The sequence below is a fragment of the Molothrus aeneus genome, chromosome 6 (genome assembly GCF_037042795.1).
Source record: "Molothrus aeneus isolate 106 chromosome 6, BPBGC_Maene_1.0, whole genome shotgun sequence".
Taxonomy (NCBI): domain Eukaryota; kingdom Metazoa; phylum Chordata; class Aves; order Passeriformes; family Icteridae; genus Molothrus; species Molothrus aeneus.
In genome coordinates this window covers 33,322,848-33,347,200 of record NC_089651.1, presented here as the reverse complement: position 1 = coordinate 33,347,200, position 24,353 = coordinate 33,322,848, and the positions used below count along the sequence as shown (strand labels likewise).

Genomic DNA, 24,353 nt, shown 5'->3' with positions numbered 1-24,353 from the left:
ATAACTGACTTCTATTTTTGCATGTCTCAAGGCCTGAACTACAACTTCTGACTGAAGTGAGGATTTACTTAAAGAAAATAGCAGTTCCAATTCTCCCTAATGTTTCTTTGTTGTCTCATCCTTAAAGTGGAACTACATAGATGAGAACACCCTCTAAGAGATAATAGAACCATTCCCTGCTATTTGGTGGACTTTGTGATACTGGGTGTGATTGTATACCTCAGTGGTGGCAGACAGCTTTAATTCACATTTTGTCCAATGGCACTAATTAGATACACTGCTTATAGTCAGGTTTCTTAATCTCCAGTTAAGAAGCATATGGCACGTAAAAGAAATGAATTACAAAGGCACAGCACTCAGTTCTGACCCACTGTTCCTGACTTGCACACTTACAGTCTCAATACGATTTAGAAGTTGCCAAGTTGCCCTAATATTATACTTATTTTTTTTCTCTGGCAATGGCTAGGGAAGAAGCAACAATAACTTTCACGTTGGCGATGAAGTTTCTTACACAAGAGTGCGCATGCCACTTGCATGCACAAGTGTACAACTCGCTTGCTTTCATCTACAAAAAATGACAATGTCCAGGTACCTCGGAATGGCAGCCATGCCCTCCAATGCATCAAGCAATATCTGAATTACTGTAATCCACAATCCTGCTAGGTGTGGTATTGGCCAGGTTGCAGACTAAAACACTAAGAATATCATCCCAAGTATCAAACCCAAAGGAACATTATTTAGAATCAGAACTGTTGACTATCACTTTTTCCACCCATGCACTGGAAGGTATTCCATGCTGGTACTAACAGATACGGTGTGATATAATAAACTGTTGTTGAATCACAAAAGGAAAAGATGGGAAGGAGGCTACTGGGTTAAGATAGTGCAAAACAAAAATTGAGGAAAAGGTGCCTGAAGAATGCTCCAAACTGGGATCTAGTGAACTGAGGTCAAGCTAAAGGTTTCAGCAGACATAATCAAGTCATAGATGCATATAATGTTGGCATATGTACAGAATATGTTATGTCTTACTGTATCTTCAAACAGTTCATGTCTACTTATTACAAAGAGAAACACTGAAGTTGTTTTCATAGAATGTAAATCCCAGAAGAGAAATAACATTAATTCAAAAGAAGAAGAACTTTGCTATAAGTAATTTGAAAATCATAATTTCATTCTGCCACTGTTGGGTGTCTATCAAACTGAGGTCAGGACATTCTTGTAGTAAATTCCAAATCTTTACTTTTTCTCCTCATAGCACTGTTGGCAAGATCCTGAAAGATCCCTACTGAATTGAAATGATGCTCCGCTGAGTGATTTTTGAGCCTGAAGTGTGAATTCCATAGTTTGCATGAACTACCTACATCTTTTTGCTGCCAGCTCTGCTCTTACATGCCAGGGCACATCAATCCCAACTTGCAATATCCTGGATATTAGTCTATAGTCTATTCTGAACTCAGCAAAAACACCAAGCAAAAATATATGCTGATTCCCCAGGGTACACAAAACTTCATAGTGGACTGAAAAGACAAAAATTTAATTGCCCAATTGCTGTTGAAGAAAAGATCAACAAACTCTACATAACTACATATCTACAACATAAGGGTAATAAATATTTATTAAGATCATTTGGCTTCTGTTCCTCAATCATAAAAGACTAATAAACATTTCATCATCATAAAATTTGCATAATTTCAAATAATTTTTTTACTACAATGATTAAAACCTCAGTTTTGTTCCTTCCTTATTTATTCTGGAAAATATATTCCATTTCTAAAATATATAGAATTGCTTACTTCTGCTGTTGAACTTAGGAGCTTAATACCTGTCCATACATAGCCTTAGGAAGTTCTAAAAACTCATTTAAAGAAGATTTTAATTTTGGAAAATTCATGTTTAAAAAGATACAAAATCTGTATCTTCCATTATTAAGATTTCAAATTCAAATACTTTGTTTATGCATTATACATTTCTCTATGATGTTTTCTTATGAAAGGTTTTATAAGATATATCCCTTATATGCTATTTTAGAAAACAAAAATATTTAAATATTAAAAACATTTACTAAAATGGTTACTTGTTCTGGCATATTTGATATGTACTGCAGAATGGAAATGTTACCAAAAGACAGAAATTCTTTGCAAGATAAAACCAGAGTGTTAAATATTGATATTCAGATGAAATGTATAGTTGGTAATAGGAAGGCAAAATCTGGCAAAGGAAAAATAAAAATATGGCTGCCATGTATACTACCAATTCCCCCTGTAGGTGTTTGTAGACTAGAGACAGAATACAGCTGCAAAGGACAAGTGAGTGATCCTGCAGCAGAGGTACACCTATTCATTACTGTTACTTTACTCCTGTGGTAATTTTTAAAAGTAAAACTACTTATTTCACACTATAAGGGAAAATAATGTTGCTTAATTAAAATGCTCTCTGGGGGTAGAGAAAAACAAAAAGCAAAACAAAAACACCAGTGAGAAATTCTCCTTAATGTTTGAATTGCTGACCAGTGTTACTGGTTACATTATATTTGAAGAGATATGAATTTTTCCTTGGGTATGCTGACTGTCCCATAGCACCAGAAAATCTGGCACCTGTTTATGGACAATTGCAACATGAGATTTTTAACTGGGTTACTGAAGCAATTTTCAATTGACACACTTTTCTGAATTCAGTTGATAGCAGTTCCGGGATATGGAGATCAGTTGCAATGTAAGAGACATTTCTCCAAAAAACAAAGATGCAAATCTCATTAATTTTAATCCTTGAAGGATTATGCACAATATGATACTATTATGATCATTAAAGTGTAAGTTTGAATGGAACAAAGTTTAATAAACTGACTTCCTGCTTTCTCAAGAAAAATGGATATAAAGAGATGATAAAAGCCCACCCTCCTCTGAGTGGGAAGATTCATACGGTAATGATCTAACAACATTTCTTCCTGAAAATAAAACAAATTCTGCATAAGCTTCTGAAGCAAAATACTGTTCCTGAATTTTTCTGTAAAATAGTACAAAGACAAAACAAAATATAATTGCATAGCCATTATACTAGGTTTGCAGACTCAAAAATATTTCAGGCATTTTAAACAGATGTCAGAAAGTCTTGCTTAAATAATTCTGCACAACACAGGACAATGTATTACATGAGAAGACTATTGGTAAGATAGGCATGTATTTTTTGCAACAGAAAAGGTTGAGACAGTTCACAAATTATCAGAGTGGTACTATCCAGACAGAAAATTCTCTAGGAGAATTTTTTTAATGCAAATTTTTGGTCCACTTTTCCATGATACTTTACTGCGTCCTTTTCATTATTCCAAATAGTATGTATTATTATTTTGAAAAACAGAACAGTTCTTCAACCTTGATGTCCTTTTAAATGGTTAAGCAGCACCACAAGCCTCAAAAAGGATTTAATTAAATAAGCATTTCAGGATTCACTCTACCTATAAAAAAGTTTGAGCTTTATCAAGGAAACTGAAATATCCTCAGCTGTTCCTAAATTCTGTTTATATTCTAGGCAGATTATAAAAGTATGACAGGTTTTTTGTCTAATTATAATATAAAACAGAAGTATGCTGTTCTTGAGACTCTCTGAAAAGAATAATTTAACCAGCTTTATTATCACAAAATGAAGAACTGATGAGAGGTAAGTTGTCTACAAGTTTTAAAAACATAAATTCAAAACACTTTTTTTTTTACACATTTTATTTTGCACTTAGAGAGAATGAAGAGAGGTAAAGTGACATTATAACTGTATTAATTTCAGTAAAGGGGCATGTATTTCACATGGAGTAACAAAAATTCCTACCTTGATGGACTGACTGTAAGGTCCTATGCTGGCAGGTGCCCAGTGGGAAATGCTCTGTACATGCATGACCAGCTTTTCATCATGTACTACATCATCTGTTGCCATGTCATATTTATGTGCAAGGCAGTCAATGCAAAACAGCACTCCATCAGGTAACAATGTTTCCACACATACTCTGAAAACACAAGATAATTATTTTTTTTCAAACAGAACTTTGCTTGAACCAACTTCCAACATTTATTTTTCAATTATTTTTTTTTTTGGTCTGGACATTATCTCAGGAAATTTTGCCTGGATCATATAGCAAAAGTTAGAGTATTGGAATAACCTGCTAGCATTAACACTGTTATCTCCTCAAGGACACTGCTGGCTCACAGACAGCTTCTTGTCCACCAGGACTCCCAGGTCCTTCTTTGCAGAGCTGCTTCCCAGCACTTCAGTCTCCAGCCTGCAGTGTATTGCAGGTGCATTCCTTCCCAGGTGCAGGACCCTGTATTTGACTTTGTTGAATTTCACAAAGTTGTTCTCTGCTCCTCTCTCCAAGCTGTCAAGGTCCTTCTGCAGGGCTGCGCAGCTCTCTGGGGTATTGACCACCCCTCCCAGATTGGTGTCACCAGTGACCTTGCTGAAGAGGGATCTGCACCTTTATCCAAGGCACTGATGAATAAATTAAACAATACTGGGCCCAATATTGAACCTTGGGGTGCACTATTAATGACAGGTCTTCAACTAGACCCTGTGCCACTGATTATGACCCCCTGGGATCCCCATTCAGGCAGTTCTCAATCCACCTCTCTGTCCACTCATCCAGGCCCCACTTCCTGAGTTTGCCTATGAGGCTGCCAAGAGACAGCGTCAAAGTTTTCTAAAAAGCAGCAGCAGCTTATAGTTCCTTTATAACCTTCTCACCAGTTATTTGTAATACTAGCATATTTTTCTGCTATACTTTAAGTTGCATGACAGATACATAAATATGACAGGACTCAAAATCTACTTAAGCATTCATTTATAAAGTTCACTTCTGTTTCCTCCAAGGAAGACTGAGTGCCTTGATGAACAGACAGACGTGTGTTGCATGTGGCCAGTTAAAAGGAGGGGGGGGGTTGAGGTCTGTGTGGGGAAATAAACATTTCAAAGCCTGAAAAAGAATTATACTTGCAGTCCATGCATAGAAAAGTCATTTAACTCCCAGCAGGAATCCAACAAAAAACTACTTGTTCTCTTTACATATCATGTAACAGCCTTATAAAATTCTTCCCATCTTGCTTATTTCTTCCAAGAAAACTATTTTTCTTCTCACCTACCACATGTAAATATAGTAGTTTTTCCTCATTACCATCATCATAAGCATGGATGAATGAATTTTCTGCTTGGGCTGGTAAATTTTCAAGACAATTTTGCAAATTTATTGCAGATCCACACCCAAGTCAGTGCTTCCAGCATACCGCTTGTGAGAACTTCCACAACCAGGCCTCTGTACATAATGCAATGATGCAACCATGCAAACTGCTGTATAATTTTTCTTCAGGACAAAATGCAACATAGACAAATATGCAACATAAACGCAGTGCTGTGGAAAGGGATCTGAGGACCCTGGTCGATGGCAAGTTGAACATGAGTCAGCAGTGCCGTGGCAGCCAAGAGGGCCAAGCATGTCCTGGGGTGCATCAGGCACAGCAGGGCCAGCCAGGCAAGGGAGGGGACTGTCCCCTCTGCTCTGCTCTGCCCTGGGGCATGCTCACCTCCAGTGCTGGGGGCAGTTTTGGGTGCCATAGTAAGATATATAGAGTTAGAGAGCATCCAAAGGAAGGCAGCAAAGATGGTGAAGGGCCTTGATGGACAGCCATATGAGGAGCAGCTGAGGTCACTTGGTCTGCTCAGCCTGGAGGAGATTCAGGGGAGAGCTCAGTGCAGTTACAGCTTCCTCATGAGGGGAAGAGGAGGGGCAGGCACTGATCTCTTCTCTGCGGTGACAGTGACAGGACTGAGGGAATGGTGTGAAGCTGTGTCAGGAAGGTTTAGGCTGTATCCAGCCTTAGGGAAAGGTTCTTCATCCAGAGGGTGGTCGGGCACTGGAGCAGGCTACCCAGGGAAGTGGTCACAGCACCAACCAGACAGAGCTCAAGAAGCTTTTGGAAAATGCTCTCAGGCACAGCGTGTGATTCTTAACGTGTCATCTGCAGGATCATGAGCTAGACTTTGACGATTTTTGTGGGTCTCTTTCTACTCAGGATATTCTATGATGCTCTGAAAACTGTTTGCTCCATAAAAATAAAAGTAAAAAGCCATTTTCCTGTAACTTTCTAATCTTTCTATCTTTTTATTTTATTGATGGAAGGCTATGTAGCTGGCTATGCAAATGTGGAGGCCTAAAACATGCAGGCATAAGAAATGAAAGTTAAATTGTGAGAACTTGAGTACTATAAAGAGAACCTACATGTAGGAGTGGAGACTAATTTTGTGTAGTTTGCAGCTGGGATTAGATCTCTCCTAATCCGACCCTCCCATTTCTCTCTGATTTAATAATCCTGGCCTACAGTCAGCATCTTGAAGAAACCTCTCTCTGCTTGTTTTGGGTCTGACACACAGCCAGTGTAGTGGAATGTGATGATTATCTTAACAATGTCTTTGAACTATTTGTCTTGCTATACTTAAAATTCACAAGCCTCTATTACACTTCATATTCTGCAATAAGAGTATAAAATATAGCATTTTTTATTAGAAAATTGCTGAACAGTTGGTTTTAAAAATATGAAGAAGACAAGCGGTATGTCCAAATGATTGACCCTGCTTTTAGTGCAGGATTAGACTAGATGACCTCCAGAGGTCCCTTGCGACCTGTATTAACCTATGATTCAAGTGAAATTTCTCAAGCTACATCAGTTCTGAATTCTCAGCATATTATCTCAGAAGCATAAGAAATTACTGTAAAAATTAAAAATTACTGTAAAAAGAAATAAGCCATTTTGACAAAGGCAATAAAAAATACAAACAGAAAATTAGTTTTAACACACATCTTAAAAAAAATAAAATTCATGGGCTAGGTGTTTTTTATCTAATTTCCAATGGAAAACAAACCCACCACACCCAAATAACACAGAAATCACATAGGACACACCTAGACCACCAAGCAGTTTCATTATGTCAGACATAGACTTGGATGCAACATAGAAGATTTTGCACAACACATATTGAAAAAACTATGCTTTGTGTATCTATGAATTAAAGTGTTAGCATCAGTGTTAATTCCTTTCATACTTGAATTCTTACTGAACATGGAAGTGCAGCTAAGCTATCCATTTGGTGTGATTATCTGAGGGAAACACAAGATATTAAGAACAACCAGATTGGATTGAGCCAAAGATCCATCTAATCCAGTATTTGCCTGCAACCAGAGCCAAGTGCATATAGGCAGGGGAAGAAAAGAAACAGACTAAATATAGTTTTGAAATAACTGTCAGTATCTCATGATGCAAATCTCATGCAACTGCTCAGGTAATAATTTTGTCAAATGCTTTAGTATTTAACAAAATAAATAGAACAAAGTGAGTAACATTTGTCACAAAGACCTAGAAGGTTCCAGACCTCATCACTTTTAGGAAGACTTAATATTGGTAGTATGGTGCCAGTAATGCTTTTGACACTTTCTCCTGTAACACACTCATAGAGAAATTGTTGATGTATGGGCTGGATGAGCAGAGTGAGGTAGAGTGAAAACTGGCTGAACAGCCAGGCCCAGTGGGTGGGATCAGTGGCAAAAGGCTCACAGGTGAACAACCAGGAGTCTATACTGGGCCCACTCCTGTTCAACATCTTCATTCATAATTGGCATGATGAGGCAGTGTATCCTTGGCAAGTTTCCATCCACATGGATGTTGACAAGATGAAGAAACAGGCACACAGGAACTTGATGAAGTTTGGCAAGGAGAAGCTGCAAGTCCTACACCTGGGGGTGGAACAAACCCAAGGTCCAGTATATTCTGTGGGCCCACTGGCTCAAAAGCAGCATTACAGAGAAGGACTGGAGGTTCCTGATGGACACCAACTTGAACATGAGCCAACACCATGCCCTTGTGACAAAGAGGTTTGATGATATCCTGGGTTGCAGCAAACCTTTGATGATATCCTGGGTTTTACTTAAACTTCAGAGAAGCACTGCCAACAGGTCAAGGGATGCAAACAGAAAAGAAAAGCAAATAAAATCCCAGCAATACAAACATTTGTCCCTTCAATCAAGTCAAAAAGAACTAAGACTTGCAAACCATGTATTATCCTTCTGTAAGTCCAGATCGGGGGGGGGGCATTTGTAAACCTTATGGTATATATTAAAGCAAGAATTTCTAACCCTAGTGGTTTTGACATGAGCAGCTGTGATGTCAATACTCCAAAAGGCAGCAAAAGTCTTCTTCTGTGAGACACAAACATTTGGCAAAATGCTTCACAAATATGGCAACAATAATTCAGTCTATTACACTGCATCATAAATATACTACAGCAGTAGTCTAATCCTACCTTGCTGGTGGACACAAATCAAATTCTGTCACATAAACTGAGTTTATAACACTGAAATCTTTCATGCTCTTCATATATAGATGAACCAAAATAATATCTTTCAGTTTCAATCCCTCTGAAGTCAAAATGGCTGCAGGATAAAAAAAAATAGCTGTTAAAGACAGAATATTGTAAATGTATTTAGAAAGACAGCATAGGCATCCTGGTTTTGTTCAGCAAAACCAACTGGTGATAACCTAATTGTTCTCTAAACATGACTGAAGATTTTGCAATATACTACCTTTCCCCATTTAATACTTCTTTCTTTCATTACATTCTTTCCCATGTTAGTTTTCCAAATATACAGAAGTAGACTACAAAATAAATTTTATCCACTCTGAGCAGTGGTGAATTCTTGTCCCATGAAAACACATCATACATTCATGCATGTAGATATGTTACAGCCTGAATTACTTGTATCCATAAATCTGATTGTCTTGGGGGGCCTTGGGGAGGGGTGTTCATTCTGTGACAGCTCATAATCTACAAAGGACAAAATTCAAAAATCACAAAAATACAGAACTGGAAGGGACAATAGCCATCTTCAAGAAAAAGATCAAATATTTATATACCATTCCAGAGGGGTGCTCGCCTAAGCTGTTTCCAAAAACTCTCACTGCAATAATAATCTCTGCATAAACAAAGAATTATAAATGGCAAGACAGACAATAGGAAACAGAAGTGGCCACAGGATAAATGAAGGAAAGATGAGAGCAGAGGAAAGCTCAAGCAGGCAGCTAAAGAAGAGATACTGAGAAATCAAGATCATCTGATCATCTGAATGTGTATGCATAGAATACTCCAGACATAGTGCTCAGAGAGAATGTATTACTCTCATTTAGTCAACCACATAACCAGATATGTCATCAGCTCTGCAGTGTCCCTTTTTTAGCTCATGAGCAATAGAAACTAAATGAAGACAAAATCTTCTCTGAATATAGAACATATATAATATGAAAGTACTCATATATAACAAGAGAGTACACTGTGACCTAATTTAAATAAGCCATGTAAAGTTGTTCTCAGTATAATTTTGGGCATCTTGCCCTTTAATGTCACAGTGTGCAAATGTATATATACTTATATATTTGTTTTTAAGTTGAGAAGTACAAGGGTATAAAGACAATCTCTGAAGGTTGTCGCCTTAGTGAGAAACTGTTTTTGTGTTAAACTTTTCACTGCTTTTGAAGACAGTTCATGATTTTGCACACTTTCATTAACATTAGCTAGGTCATACTAGTACTGAATTTTGTTCTAAATGTCTCAGTTTTACTTAGTCATACTGCCAATAATGTAGGCAATATGAAGAGGGGAGTTCTCACTTACAGAAAAGAAAGTGTGCACAAGTGATATAAGAGGCTATATAGCAACTAGAATGTCCTAGAACTCCTATGAAATCACACTACATGTCCAGAAATACCACCTGATAAATTAGCATACAATGGCAATTCTGTATGGAAATAGAAATGTATTTGAATGCTAACTGATAGCAATCACTAGGTCAATATTAGCTGTTACATCATCAGTTAAGGAGGAAACAAGGACAATTTTCAAATTTCCAGCCAGCACTTTAGTCAAGAAGAAAGGTCTGCAGGTAAAAGTTCTGCAGCATTACACGAAATACTGGAGGGGGGAAAAGCCCTCAATCAACGGATAAATACCTCTGCACACACAAATATCCCCACTCTAAATTTAAAATATATGAGCCAAGAAATTAACTCTAATTTGTGGACACAGAGCAAGCTGAAGGGAGTGATTTGGGTAAATTCATAATTCCTACCTTTACTTTAAAAATATATCCTAAGTAAAAGTACTATCCCTTTTCCTCCTGCATTAATTAGAAGAATGGTGGGAAATAACTTTTCCTCAGCTTATAATCAAAATAAAATTGTTTCCCAAAACACGTACTCTAGTAGAAAGGCATACATGATGAACCTTGGGCTCTTCTCAACAACTTCTGTTTTTCAGGGACAGGACCTGAAAAGGTTTCCCTGCATTCCCATTGCATCTGTCCTGGATATATAGGGAAACCTTACAGACTTTCTGTTGAATTTCAAGCCATTCATGGTTTCTAATAATTTATATGATCAGGTGAGACTCACCCTTACTTAAGCAGAACTGCCCCAAAAGTTTACATTGACTGAAGTACAGCTTTTTGATTGCTTTTGGTGGGTTGGCTGGTTTTCTGTTTTGTTGGGGTCTTTTTGTTTGTTTTTTATTAAGGGGTTATTCAGAATCCTTAGCTGAGAGCCACAAAACACAGTATCCAAACTGTTTACAGGAAGTAGCATTTAAGAACTTTAGCGTGTTTTAATGTAATAAAAATGCACCGTTTCCTTCAGCTTATGAAACTTTGCCATGGTACAACTACATCAGAGCTGCTTTAGATTATATAAAGCAAAGCAATCTTTGTCATCTTCCAATCATATCTAAAAAAAAAAGTTTAACATGAGAGTTTAAGAAAACAAATATATAAAGAGCAATACACTGCATTCCCTCCCATTCTTGGCTTCATAGAATTCCATCCATTCTACAGAACGTTTCGTAGCGTCTAGTAAGAAATTTCCATTTCCAAATCTTTTTGTCAGCACACATTCACTTTAGAGGTGGCTAAATCAGTTAGCCCAGCAAAGAGTTTAAAGGTACTGTGCTTATTCCAGTCTCACTACAGTGAAGCTGAACTGCTGTACAGATTCAAAATATATATTCAGAAAAAGCCTTGTGCACATTTGCAGATTAAGTTCTCAGAAACAAATTGTTTTGTTTGTCATGACAGAACCATAATTCATTCAGTTTCCACATTCACTTCTAAAAGGAGAATAACTAAAAGAAATGTGAGAACTGAAATCTTCTGCAAAGGATATGCATCTAAACTACTTTTTTTCCTTACCATCACACAGGTAATGCAAGCAATCTGCTGAAAGCAATAGGCTACTGCACTAGTCAGACACAACATTTTTTGACAGATGCTAAGGCAAAATTACATAATGTTTGTACAAGCTAATTTCCATTCAAATATAATGAGGAAAAAAAAAAAAAGACTGCAAAACCCTCTTGCTTCACTTTATAGATGATTTGCAGATTTACACTAAAATCTATTGTCTTTTTCCATAAAAGTCTGATCATCTCCACCTTGCTGATTTCCAAAAAATCAAAAACTAGCTTATTGACCTTCTACCAAGTATAACTTTGCTTCTTAAAAAAAATTCTAGGGTTTCTTTACCATCCTATATTCAATCATGAATACTCAACTGGACATGCAAAAATATAAGATATATTAGAACAATATCTCATGCAAATTCTATGAGTTTACCCATTTAGATACTAAAAATTATTTCAATTTTTGTGAATGAAAAGAAGCCTGTACAAACATACTTTACCTGAACTTTAGAATGAAAAAAATACAAAACAAAACCATGAACATTTTATGTCAGAATAAACCATCACTATTATATGTCAGAATCTTCTAAGGAACCTGGATTTCATGATTCCCAAGACAGCAATTTTGCCTTTACATTAGGAATATAAATGAGATCTACTGCTACTGACCTAATCCTAGATGCCAAAATGTATATCAGTTTTCTAGAAAACTTAATTTAAACTTATGGAAGCTACAAATGTGTTTTAGCAAGTAGACAGCATCTATAGCACACATACATATACACACTATATATTTCAAGAATGCTATAAAATGAGCAAGTACTGTGTAAATAGAGTTTTTACAGTGATATGAACACTACTTTGGCATTCCAAGGCCTTCAAAGTTAGTCAAATTATGATGTGTTAAATATTAAAGCTGGCAGTCTTGATTTCAAAAGTTCCAATCAACTGCAAAATGAGATGGCACGCCAACAACTACAACCTATAAAGTTATAAAACCACATGAAAATACAGATTCTTCCTTAAAATAATATTAAAAACACAATCAGTGACAGCAGATAATGTATTAACTGAATAAAGCACCTCTGAGAGAAGAAAATGCTTCCTGTGCTGCATCTTGAGCATTTTTATCCTTTGATGGAAGGAAGTGGGCAGTGATACCTGAAAACCATTGGTAACCACTCAGGGATTTTCCTGAATTTTGAAGTGTCTTAGCTATGGGAAATGAAGAAAAGAAATATGATTATAAAAATGAAAGGTTTCAGATTAACCAAGGATACATTTTAAATTGTTTAAAGAAGAACTTCGACAACGAACCGAAACTGACAAACTGTAAAAGCATCTTCAAAAACATTTACAAACAGATATAAAAGTAAGGATTCTAGGAGCAAAGCTCCCAAATCCTTCTCCAACACTGCCTTCACAAAATATGCATGCAAGTAGCACATTAGCTGAGAACTTCAGTACATTTTCTCCTCCTTTCCATTTTTGCTGATGTTTTACAATTTCTCAACCTGTTTGGTTACAGACTTGGCACAAGATGTGACACTGAAAAGCTAAAATTTTTGAAAGTATTCAAGTGGCATAAAAACAGATTTTCAAAGTCATATGCCAAATTTTACTGGAATTTAGGTGCTTAACCTGGTTCTGATGATCTTTGCAAATACATAACATATTTAGACATTTTTAAAGCCCACCAGTTACTTCTCCATATTCAAGAAATACCAAATACCTAAATAATATTCAATACCCAAATACTGTTAGCTGTGAAACTTAGTTTTCAGGAAGTTTACCCATCTATGTAGGTAGTGTAACAGAAATGTTGTGGCATTTCCAGAAGGAGGAGAGGGAAGGGAAGAGGGAGAGAAGAAAAGAAAAAATAATGTGTTATGCTCCTGTAAACTAATATGAAATGCTTCACTACTATAGATCTATTGCTTATTATCAGAAAAATGCATTCTAGTAGGATCTCTCTTTTCAGACTAATTACTACAGGTCGAGCACATCTTTTTCAGGAGTGTTTGTATAGTAATTAAGATATTTCACCTGCACGAAACAATATTTTTATCTCATTTAAAAAAAAAAAACAACTGTGCAAAACTCACTGAAATCCCAAGACTTATGTTTCAAACTCTTCCAGATGACTAGAATATTTTTCTGTGGTTCATACTCTTCTGATGAAGGAAAAATATCATCATCCATACAGCTTATCTCACAAGAACAGTTACTGACCACAAAATTACCCAAGGATTCTTCCTGCTTGAGACAAACAGTATAAAATAAGCAAGTAAACACCATGCCAAGCAGTATGAACTCAGCACATTTTATCATTCAAATACATGTTTAAGTTACAAAAAATACTATAGTTCAACAGATACATATCTTAGAACAATTCACAAAATAATAGCATTGGGATTTCCCATTATTTTGCAGGACTGGCAAAACATAATGTACTCCTGTTCATAAACCAAATGGAAGACAAAGGCAGACTTAGTAACTGAGGACAGTAGACATTAAAAATGATGAGACCCAAGAATAAAGACAGAAAGAATACTATTATGAAGAAATCGTGTCCCCCAATTATGCAGAAGACAACTATGTTTTCAAAAAAATAGTATAAACTAAGTGAACAGAGGAACAAAAGCACAAAAGTAATCATTTTATAAATAACATTGTATTAATTACCTGAAATAGAGCAAAAGACTAACAAGAAAGTTTTAAAACTTTTTGGAACAATGAATGAAGGCAGTGCATGTAAAAAAAAAAATCTCTTTCTATTATCTCACAAAGATTATCCTTTCCATCAAACACTTTGATATGAGTTGATATAACAGAAAAATGCATTTCCCAAGATGTATACATTGAAGTAATTTCTTGACAAGGGAGAAAAATCATTCTTCCCAAATGCTTTCTCAGGACCAGGAAGAGAAAACTACCCACTGCACCTTTTAAAGCAAAATACACAGGCAGAGTGCTTACTGACCAGTCTTTAACAATTCAGTGCTCATTACATTTTCAACATGCCACATAATTACAGCATACATTTTTTGTGGGAGTTTTTTGTTTGCTTTTTAATTTTGGAGCAATCAGAACCCTTACTCTCTCCCATCTACCACTAGCTTGGGTAATATCACTTGTCTATCTAAAAGCAGTATGAATTACGACAAAATTTACAAAGAAACCCTTATCAAACACCACTGCATGCTGTAATGCCAGATTCTATAAATTAAATTTCTTCCCAAAGATCTCAAATTTCGTGTAGCGTCTAAACTATGCATTTTACTGCAGGCTTCTTAAATACTAAATTCACAAAAATTATAATAAATCCAGATAAGGCAAGATAAAAAGTTGACGAAACATGAAACCTTTGACAATCCTTAACAGTGATTAGAAACTTCTGAATATTCCTTTAGCTGATAAATTTGTGTTCCATGCAAAATGTCATTAAAAAAGAACATTAACATTATTGTTAAATAATTTTTATTGTATTTAATTTTATTGCATTTTTTTTCTTTCCCGTGGAAAATAAAACCTAACTTATTGCAACTTTAAATATTTCTCTTCATTTTAATAAAAAAAGTCAGAAAAATAAAGGCAGAAAACTCTAGTGTGCATGAGAACTCTGTGATAACTCAACCCTTACATCAATATTTGACTTCACTGAAGTGAAAAAGGATCCAGTTAAGTTAAAGGAGTGCATTTGGAAATTTTAAGAAATGGCTAAATTACAAAAAGATCATTATCTGTGAGAGGAAACTCAGTTCTGCTGACACTGAAAAGAGTTAGTTTTATAAGCACTGGTAGTTTTATAAGCACTGTAAACACTAAGTCTATTATCTAAGAGGGGCTGATGTTCTTTGATTGGACTTCATTTTATTCATTCCTCCAAGAAAGACATGAAAGTCAAGGCAATAATCTACTTTACTTGAATCAATTGTACCTCAGAGGTTAAAAGAAGTCAAGAAGATGTAACGTAATAGCCAGACAAAAACTGCAATTTAGCACAAACATGACACGCATTCCAACATTACAACAGACAAGCATCCAGCAGCATCTGTACCATTTCCCACTCATTGAATTACACCTTTGACTACTGCCATAAGTGGGTGCATCTTGCCATTACCCAGAGGGATGCCTGGGTTCCAGAGGCTTGCTCCTAAGTCTTCAGGTATAACTTAAAAAAATACAGAAGCGGGAACACAAATCTATACTTGAAAAAGATCTAAAGATGTTTTAAGCTACAAGAACCAAGGAAATTAAATTATTTCAAAAGTTTCTTATTTTTTTATCTACAAGATACCATTTCATGGAAATATATAGACTGTATAGCAGCGTCACATGCCAGAAGTGCTTCCACTTGCTGCTTGCAAATTATTGTTTTAATAAATATATTATTTTCACTGAGTAATTCGTAGCATCCACCATGAAACAATCAATTTGCATTGCAGCATGGGCATTCAGGGGAGTTCTAATGTAACACATGCAGAGTTGGCACCTCTTGGTCCTACCCCTGAGTAAGCATGCACAGAAATGGTGATGTGAATGATGCCACTACACTGCTGCTTTGGGTTTTGTTTTTACATCACCTGGATTTTAACTTCACTGTGCCATAAAAGTCCATCAGAATGGAAAAAAAATGTTAACTGGAAAAGAAAAAGTTCCAGTTTCCCAGTTTTTTACTCACTTTTATTAAGCTTTATATAATCACCTTTGAAGAGATCTAGAGATACAAGTATCTTTGGAGGCTGCTGTTAAAGATCTGTAACTTCTCTCCATTCCCCAGCCTGAAGGACCAAATTTATATGTTCTGCAAGTGAACATCAAAAGAGCAGCTATTCCATTTTCATGCCACTGGTTAAAATGCTTTCATCTACGTTTCTAAACATGATTTCTGCAAGATGTGCTTCATTAAAAAAAATCATGGGTATGGAGTGAGCCTCACAGACTCTATCACAACTGGTTTGGTATAATGTAGAGAACTCCCCCGTAGTTTTGTAATTTGTTAATGTTACAAATATCCCAAACTGATGCTATGTGAAATTTTCATATCATCTACAGTCACCTTTTTCCTAAGTAACTCCATATTTTACAAATAATTTAGCTTCTATCAATATTTCATCACAGAGATAAATAAAATTATACATCTGTGTTTCCACACATACATAAAAACTTGGACAGTTACAAAATTTTTGGAAATTATTGCGAAATATCAGGAATCTCTTATAAGATGCAAAGTCTGTAAAAAAATTAGGGATGTCTGTTGATTTCAATGCCTATGATACATCACAATGACTCATTCAAGGCTCCAAAAACATTGATAATCAATCACTTCCCACAGCAGCACAGGTGCAGGCTACAGCAGAAGTATTAGGTGTGGAACCTGGCACCCGAGGAACAACAGGCTCAATGCCAGCCTAAGCAGAGCTGCCATATTCTGTTTAGTAGCTAAATTTAAATCCATACACATGTTGGTCTTCCATTCCTCTCAATAGAGGAAGTAAGCTAAGAAGCTAAAACTTATAGACTGCCACAAACAGAGTAACTTTCCCTGAATAATATTCTCACCACTTTAAAAAGAAAAAATCAAGCTTGCTATAATGACATTTTAATTAAATCTTACAGAACCTATTTTATCGCATAACATTTTCATGTTACTTCACAGAAGCAATATATTTTCCCATTTGTTACACAGTTTCTCCCACACCCACTGTACATTGTGATACCAACCTAATTTTGGATCAGAGCCTGCATGCATGCATACACTTAACTATATTCACATAACTCATGTCATTGATGCAAGTGTGCTCAGAATGAAGTTAAGCAAATGCACAAGTGTTCCAAGATCCAAATTCTCCTGTTGAAAAAGCCTTGGAGCTAGGACTTTGACTGATATAGCTGAAATTCCATGCAGTGGTCTTTTATGAAAACAACAGATTGTCTTTTTAAAAAGCTTACATTCTCTGCTACAGAAACTGGTATAAAAACCTATCACAACACAATTCTAAAACTGATAACTCTCCCACTGAGCAGCAATGAGAATACAGTGGAGCAGAGATCTCACAAGACAAAAGATTATTATAATCTCTTTATTCTTTGTGATGTACGTTGATAACAGAACTCCTTGAAATAAATATAATGAGAGAGATCACATGCATCATGCATTATTTTGAGTACCATATACAGAATCATAGGAAAGAATGTCCCTTACGCCAAAATACTTTCAAATAAAGTATCTTCATTATGAAAAAAGAGCTAAAAATTATCTTTCCTCAGAGAACCGGACTGAATCTGCAAGCAAATAGAGTAGAAAAGAAAATCCTACACTTATTATCTTAGTGTTTGAAATAAATCAGAGCACAAAAAAAAGTTTTGTAGTATTTGTTATCAAGTTTTGAAAACAAAACTACAAGGGTTATCTATATTCTTATGATGCAGAAGGGAAACTAAAGGTTGCCTAGGAGAAATATTTTTCAATGATGACAAAGCATTCAAGTATTCAAAAAATGCTAGCCACAATGCCATTGACAAAACATATTTTGAAACTTGAAACTCCTTCTTATTTTCCCTGACATCACTGACAAAGTCTAATTCTACAGCTAAAGTTCTAAATGTAGATTAACTAAAATAATTAATGAGGAAGTGGCTACAATGTTAAAAGGCTACAATGTTAAATCATATAGGATTTAACATTGGATTGCGTGCCTTTAGTACAGATGGCATGCAAGTATCTCCTGAAAACCTTTTCTAAATTTACAAGTGTACAAGTTACAGAACTCTACAAGCATTTTAAAAATCTTCTCCAAAATGACCTGAGCAATAGATCTCCTGCCATTTAACAGGGGCAAACTGCTTGCACTTCTGACATGTGTTCCAGCTACAAGGTCAAGATCTTTTACAAACAGGAAAACACAGTATCAGTTTTTGATAGGTAATATAATGCAATGGTCCATTATAAGAAAAAGGAGCAGCAGGCATTATTCCTGGGTCTCTTATAGGCAAACAGGCTCCTTTCTTCTGCAAAGCGTAGAAAGAAAACTACGTGATTGCCTCTAATTCTGGATAATTCAAACTTAAGGGGCTGCAGTGTCCATGCTGTATTGTTTGATATGTGTGTGCTCCTACTCACTGGAACTTGGAAACAAAGTATTCCTTATTAAATGTGGGAAAGAGCAAATGTGAAAGCATGAACAACAGCTAGTATGTTCACTACTGTCATCAGAAGTATGCTCCCACCAGCAGAAGCTCCAACAGCTTTAATTTCTGTTTCTGATCTTTACAAAGCCAACACAATAAGGTAAAAGAATATAGGAGAAAGTAAAAGCAAGTTCGTCGTGCTGACAAACTAAAAAAAAAAGTTTCATAGTTGTATTTTTCCTAATGGAAAATACTCAGAATTTAATTTTTATTGAGTAGAAGGCCAATACATCCAATTCAAAGATTCTAGAATATGCTTCAGAAATTGCCTCCTGTAAAAAAAAAATTCTACATTTTAAGTGTATGAAGTGACTATATTGGCAAGGTAAAATATTGATGAAACTAGGTATCTATATTATAGTGGTGACCTTTTCACTCTGAAGTAAAAGAGGCATTCCCAAATTTTGAGCATTAGTGTTTTATTACCATTATTTTTTATTCTTAAAGTTTTTTTGTAAAATGCCTACAAAAATTGTTTACCATATTTTTAATAGTTTTAATAACAAAATACAGTATTTATTTCTTTAGCCTTTTCTGCATCTGCACTATTTATGAAAGAAAAGTGGGTGTGTTTAAAAAAAGCTTCAATTATTATGTAAAAAACATCTTGAAGTTGCACAGAAATATATTAAACCAGAACAGTGAGTACAATGTTATGTTCCCCTAGGCACAAGGGCTCATTTTGCTGCCAAAAACAATCTAAACCAAATTTCTAGGCAGGCTTTGTAGTCAAACATGAAGAGATTTAGCTAAAGAAAATGCATTATAGAGGAGGAAAGACAGCAGAGACCAAGGTGCACTAGCTGTAATTGCAAAGTGATTTTAAAAGTAAATCAAGGAATGTAAAATTAAGACCTGTGGCAAAAAACAAAGACAAAATTAATATACAATTCAGTTAAAAATATGTTTATCTCACAGCAGAAATGATAACAGAACTGATGTCATAATACTTATTAGAATTACACTTCAGCGTGGAGTCTATTAATATTTTCTACAAAGTGCTTACAAAAGTGGCTTTACATATTGTTCATAATGGTGTATTATTTTTCCCAATTTTCAGTAATCCCTTGAAAGCCTCAAACTAAAATTAATTCACCTTCTGAAGCATTTTTTCCTGGAGTACTTCATTATTATGGGATTGGCTGTTAAGTGCTGAATACTAACTGATACTTAAATTTTTCCACAGGTTTATAGGCACAAAATAGTGAGCAAAAGTACAATACTACAGGCATATCAATCTTGAAGGCATGCCTTTATTATTTTGTAGTTAAATGATGCTAACAGTTATGGTCTGAAAGACTGACTGGTTCTCCATATTTATAACTTCTCAAAAACTTAGCTTATTTTACCATGACATAAAATAATCTATAGCCAAAAGATATTAATGCTTTTGCAAAAATCAGACTATTTTCCTTTTAAATATACATTATTTTATGTACCAAAATTTAGGACAAGCTGCTGCAAACCTCACCTCTTGCAAAGTGGGACAGGTTTGTCTACAATGGATTGGAAATACGATTTACTACAACACTGCCTGAAACTGTGAGGCTTTAACCAAATCTAAAACATCTACATAAGAAGGGGAAAAGAGCTGCTGAACAGATAAAAGTAAAATCTTGATTCTTATGTCAAATGTTATGCATTTTAATATGATTTTTCCTCTGATTTATGTAAAGCTTTGTGGTTTTCATTTTCCCTAGCCTGTCACATTGTAGTGATGTATGGTACATTTTAGCGTCAAGTTTGCCATGAGCAATAAAGTCAGTGCACCCAAAGAAATATCAATATATTATCAGTCTTCCCCACCATGCCACATTCCCAAATTTTCCTTTATTCAGCCTATTTGGTTTTGTTTCACACAGTTGATATCCTTTTCACAGTTGCCCACACAAATATTTAATGTTTTATTTTTGAAAGAAATCCAAAACTAGAAATTGACAGGATGAAATACAATTTACTTTCCAAGGCAAAATGAGGCCATCATGGAAGAAAAACACTGAGGTATTTTATCTGTTTGGAACAATAAAATTAAAAAAAAAAAAAATGGAGAGGGAAGAGGGGAAGGCATGATCTATTGAAAGACATGCAGGAAATGTTGCTTAAGAGACATGAAATTTGAAATACCAATAGAATAAAGTTCTGTAACAATTTCTGCACTTCTGTCATCAAAATGCAGAAAGACATAAGAAGATCACCTTGAGGTTTTGAGATGAAAAATGGCCCACAAATATACTACCTGCGTGCATTCCTTGACACAAGTGTGTTTGATCATTCCTAGGGCAAGTTCTGAAATTCAGCTAAGTATGTACATTATTATTTGAATGCAACACCTACATGAGAATATGATGGTTCAGTCCAAACCGTGACAAAGCAACACAACTAGAAAGCATGCATATAGCTTTAAAGGAAAAGAACACTTGCAGCCTACTTGCCTTATTCTCCAGGTGTAGTTTTAAAAAATGAAGGTAGGCCACAGGTGCAAATGCATCAGCTGAATGCATGACTACCTCAGCTGAATCTCTGAAATACAAATTTTTATCATTAAATAGTATATACATTAGAGACCAAATCAAATAGTACATATATAAAGAGAGACAACACTTAGTCACTGTATAACACAAAATCTAATGTAACTCATTGAAAATCTATTAATTTCTTATCAATGTTTTCATATAAATTAAGAAAAAATAGTTTGTTATATAAAGTCTTATTGTTGAATGATACATTGCCTTCAAGAATTTTCAATTTTCAAAAGGAATAAACTATACTTCCTGTGTGAGCTGGCACAGGAGATGCAGCAACAACCATAACAACACAGAGGAAATGCAAAGAGTAAATTTTTTTTCATTACCTCACCACCTGGGGCCCCTGAAGCAGCATTCAGGCAGGGGCACAAAGGAGGGACACAGGCACTGCAGAGACTTGGTCCATACTAGAGCATCACCAAACCTGCAGGTCTCGCCTGTATCTCAGGGATTTGCACAGGTGCAATATCCCACTGTGCTTTGATCTTTCCCACAGCCAGGCAGGAATCTCAAGCGTGTTTAACAGGGCCCCATAGTCTATCACAGGCCTATGCTATCTAAACACAAATGCTCTACTCATCCAACACATGAGGCCAAAAACAATTAATATGATACATGTGTTTTTGACAGCCCAGCTGCAAGTCACTTGAGAATATTTACAACCCTCCTTGCCAATCTTCCACTTTTTTCCCACACTTCCAGACCAATATTAAGAGAATTAGTTAGCTGTAGTCTATGAAAGTATAAACTACACTGTGTTTTAGATTCCAGAGATTAATACATAAAGCAATCTTTAAATTTCATCAACAGGAAATTTTTCAGAAGTCCATTGTTTTGATAATGCTCCAGGGATTAGTTTCTGAAGTATTAACAACATACAGTATTGCATACTGAGAAATTGACTGATCCAGCCATCTTGCATCTGATAGTGAAGACTACTAGACACAACTTTTTAATGCCAAATGTGTTGGTAACAATGTTAAACTTCCTGTGTGCTGATTCAAATTAGTTAATTTTAGTTTTCATTTTTACAGACACAATCTGTCACACTTTGATTCACAAGAGGCAGTATCTGTTATATCCATCTGCACAGTTTTACTACTTATGAAAAAGGTAGCTCTAAGAAACAAACATCAGAAGGTGAGAAACTCAAGGAAAACATAAGAGAAATTCAGATGCAGTAAAAGAAAATCTGAAAGTTGTTGAAAGTAAGGCAAAGACACACATAATTTTCCAGAAACCATGGTGCCCTCGGTACCTTCATAGTGTTCAAAGAGATGATATAGATAGATTTCTAGTAATACCACATAAAACCAACGCAAACTCAAAGCAGTTGAAGCTTTGGCTAGATCCCAGTTCCTCAACAAAAGTGTAAAATTAACAGAAATGCCTGCTCTATAAAATGTGTTTTGGGATTTAATAATAAAAAAATGTCACAAAATAATGAAAAATACCTTTAACATAAGAAGATCAATTTTAAGCAAACTTTTAAAGTATTTTGATAAACAGGCCTCAGATTCATTCCTGAGAGTAATTATCAAGATTCTTTATTATTAAAATATTGTTTATATTTAAGATATAAGATACTTTATACATAGTTCCTTCAGATTAAAATAATTCTGTTCAACTGACAATGATGTCTTCTAATTCTAACAGAAATAGGTAGAAAAAAATATGTGGAAAGCAGAATAGTGCTGTTTAGAACCAATTACTCTCCAGTTAAAAAACCTAATCAAGTCCTGAACTTGACATTTCATATCCAGTTTGGAAAATAGTAAAAAAAACCCCAACCAACTCAAAACACAGGAAAATTAGATATTTAAAATGAAAAAAATAATTTGTGAGACCCCAATAAATTCTACAAGGCCATTTCACACTAAAAGCCTGAATTTTGAGTAGGAACTTGACTATCTAAGATGATTCATGTTTGATTGTAATGGAAACAGAGGAATTTTGTTAAGGAAATTATCAGAAGACTGAAAAAAAATGAAGAACAGTTGAAAAACTGTTTCAATCAGCTATGTGTTTTGAAATCAAAATCATCTGATCTCTCAAGACTTCTTGAAGATCTAGAAAGCATCCAATCATTGTAAAACACTCTGTAACACTTTCTCAATACAAATATATCAAGCTAGAACAAGACTGAGAGTACAATTATAATTTTATAATTTTGCTTTTAACTCCAAACCTAGAATTACAAACCTAAACACAGAGCTAATAGTAAGGTATACAAAGGAAAATGGTATTTCCCTAATATTTCAAATGGGACAATTTACTTTCCAAGAGATCAAACTATTCTGCGCTCCATGAACAAAGAGGCATTTATCACAAGAGCAGATATTAGATGGTATTCATATAGATGAGAAATAGATCTTTAAAATTTCAAGAAATCTTGATTAATTGTACCTTAAATATCAGCATAAGAAGGACAGGAAATGCTTGGTACATTTCAAACACTGAGAGTAAGAAAGTTGACAACAGGATTATAATAGACTACCTGGGAAAACCAGATAAACCCAAATCAGACTCTAGTTCAATATTTTGGTTGCAAGATTTTGCTTTCACTACTAGATATTGTTTATTTTCAAATATATGTTTCACTCAATCTGTCATGCTTCCTTTCTGAGGTACATTTTTGAATGAAGACAGAGAAGAATGGCAAGAATTCAACTTAACATTCAGAAGCAAAAGTCGTCATACAGTCTTGCATTAAAGAGACTCCTGTTTCTCCATAGAAAGTAACATTCAAGGTTGTATTTTATTTTCTGCTGAGCCAGCATATTTTTTTTTATTTTGCAAGGATATGATGTAGAAACATATCTTGCCAAGTTTGAGAGGGCAAAAATCATTGACCAGTGAAAACACTACCTGCAAGTAGAGTTATAAATAAAAGGCATACTAGATTTTCTCCAGTTCTTTTAGGTTTATGTGGCAAGGTTTTGGTGGCAGAGGTTAGTGTTTAGAAGTGGTCTCTATGACATGAGACCAAGGATGCTGAGCTCATCAGCAACATTGGTGGTGTCTTGGTGATAACATATTTTAAAACTGTACTGAAAGAGGAGTGAGAAAAACATGGTAGTGTCAGCCCTGCAGACACCTAGGTCCATGAAAGAAGGAGTGAGTGGAGGTGCTTCAAATACCAGAACAGATTCTACGCAGCCTGTGGAAAAGACCATGGTGAAGCAGGTTGCTCCCCTGCAGGCCAGGAAGGACACATCAGAGCAGATACACACACTGCAGTCTGTGCAGAAACCCACACAGAAGCAGTTTTTCTGACAGGACTGAGTCCCATGAAGACCCATGAGGAGAAGTCTGTTCCTGAAGGACCAAACCCCATGGAAAGCACATTCACTGGAGCAGTTCTTGAAGAACTTGCCTGGTGGG

At 35.4% G+C, this 24,353-nt stretch overlaps 1 protein-coding gene across 1 annotated transcript in view; it reads right to left on the bottom strand.

Annotated features, from left to right (window-relative positions):
- DPH6 (diphthamine biosynthesis 6) overlaps window positions 1-24,353 on the bottom strand; it is a 184,241-nt gene that overhangs the window by 96,356 nt on the left and 63,532 nt on the right. Inside the window, exons 8-12 of the mRNA XM_066552064.1 lie at window positions 20,877-20,964; window positions 13,356-13,509; window positions 12,334-12,465; window positions 8,332-8,461; window positions 3,820-3,994 (exon numbers count right to left, since the gene is read on the bottom strand). Of these exons, the coding sequence (XP_066408161.1) occupies window positions 3,820-3,994; window positions 8,332-8,461; window positions 12,334-12,465; window positions 13,356-13,509; window positions 20,877-20,964 (679 nt within the window). The remainder of the gene's footprint in view (window positions 1-3,819; window positions 3,995-8,331; window positions 8,462-12,333; window positions 12,466-13,355; window positions 13,510-20,876; window positions 20,965-24,353) is intronic.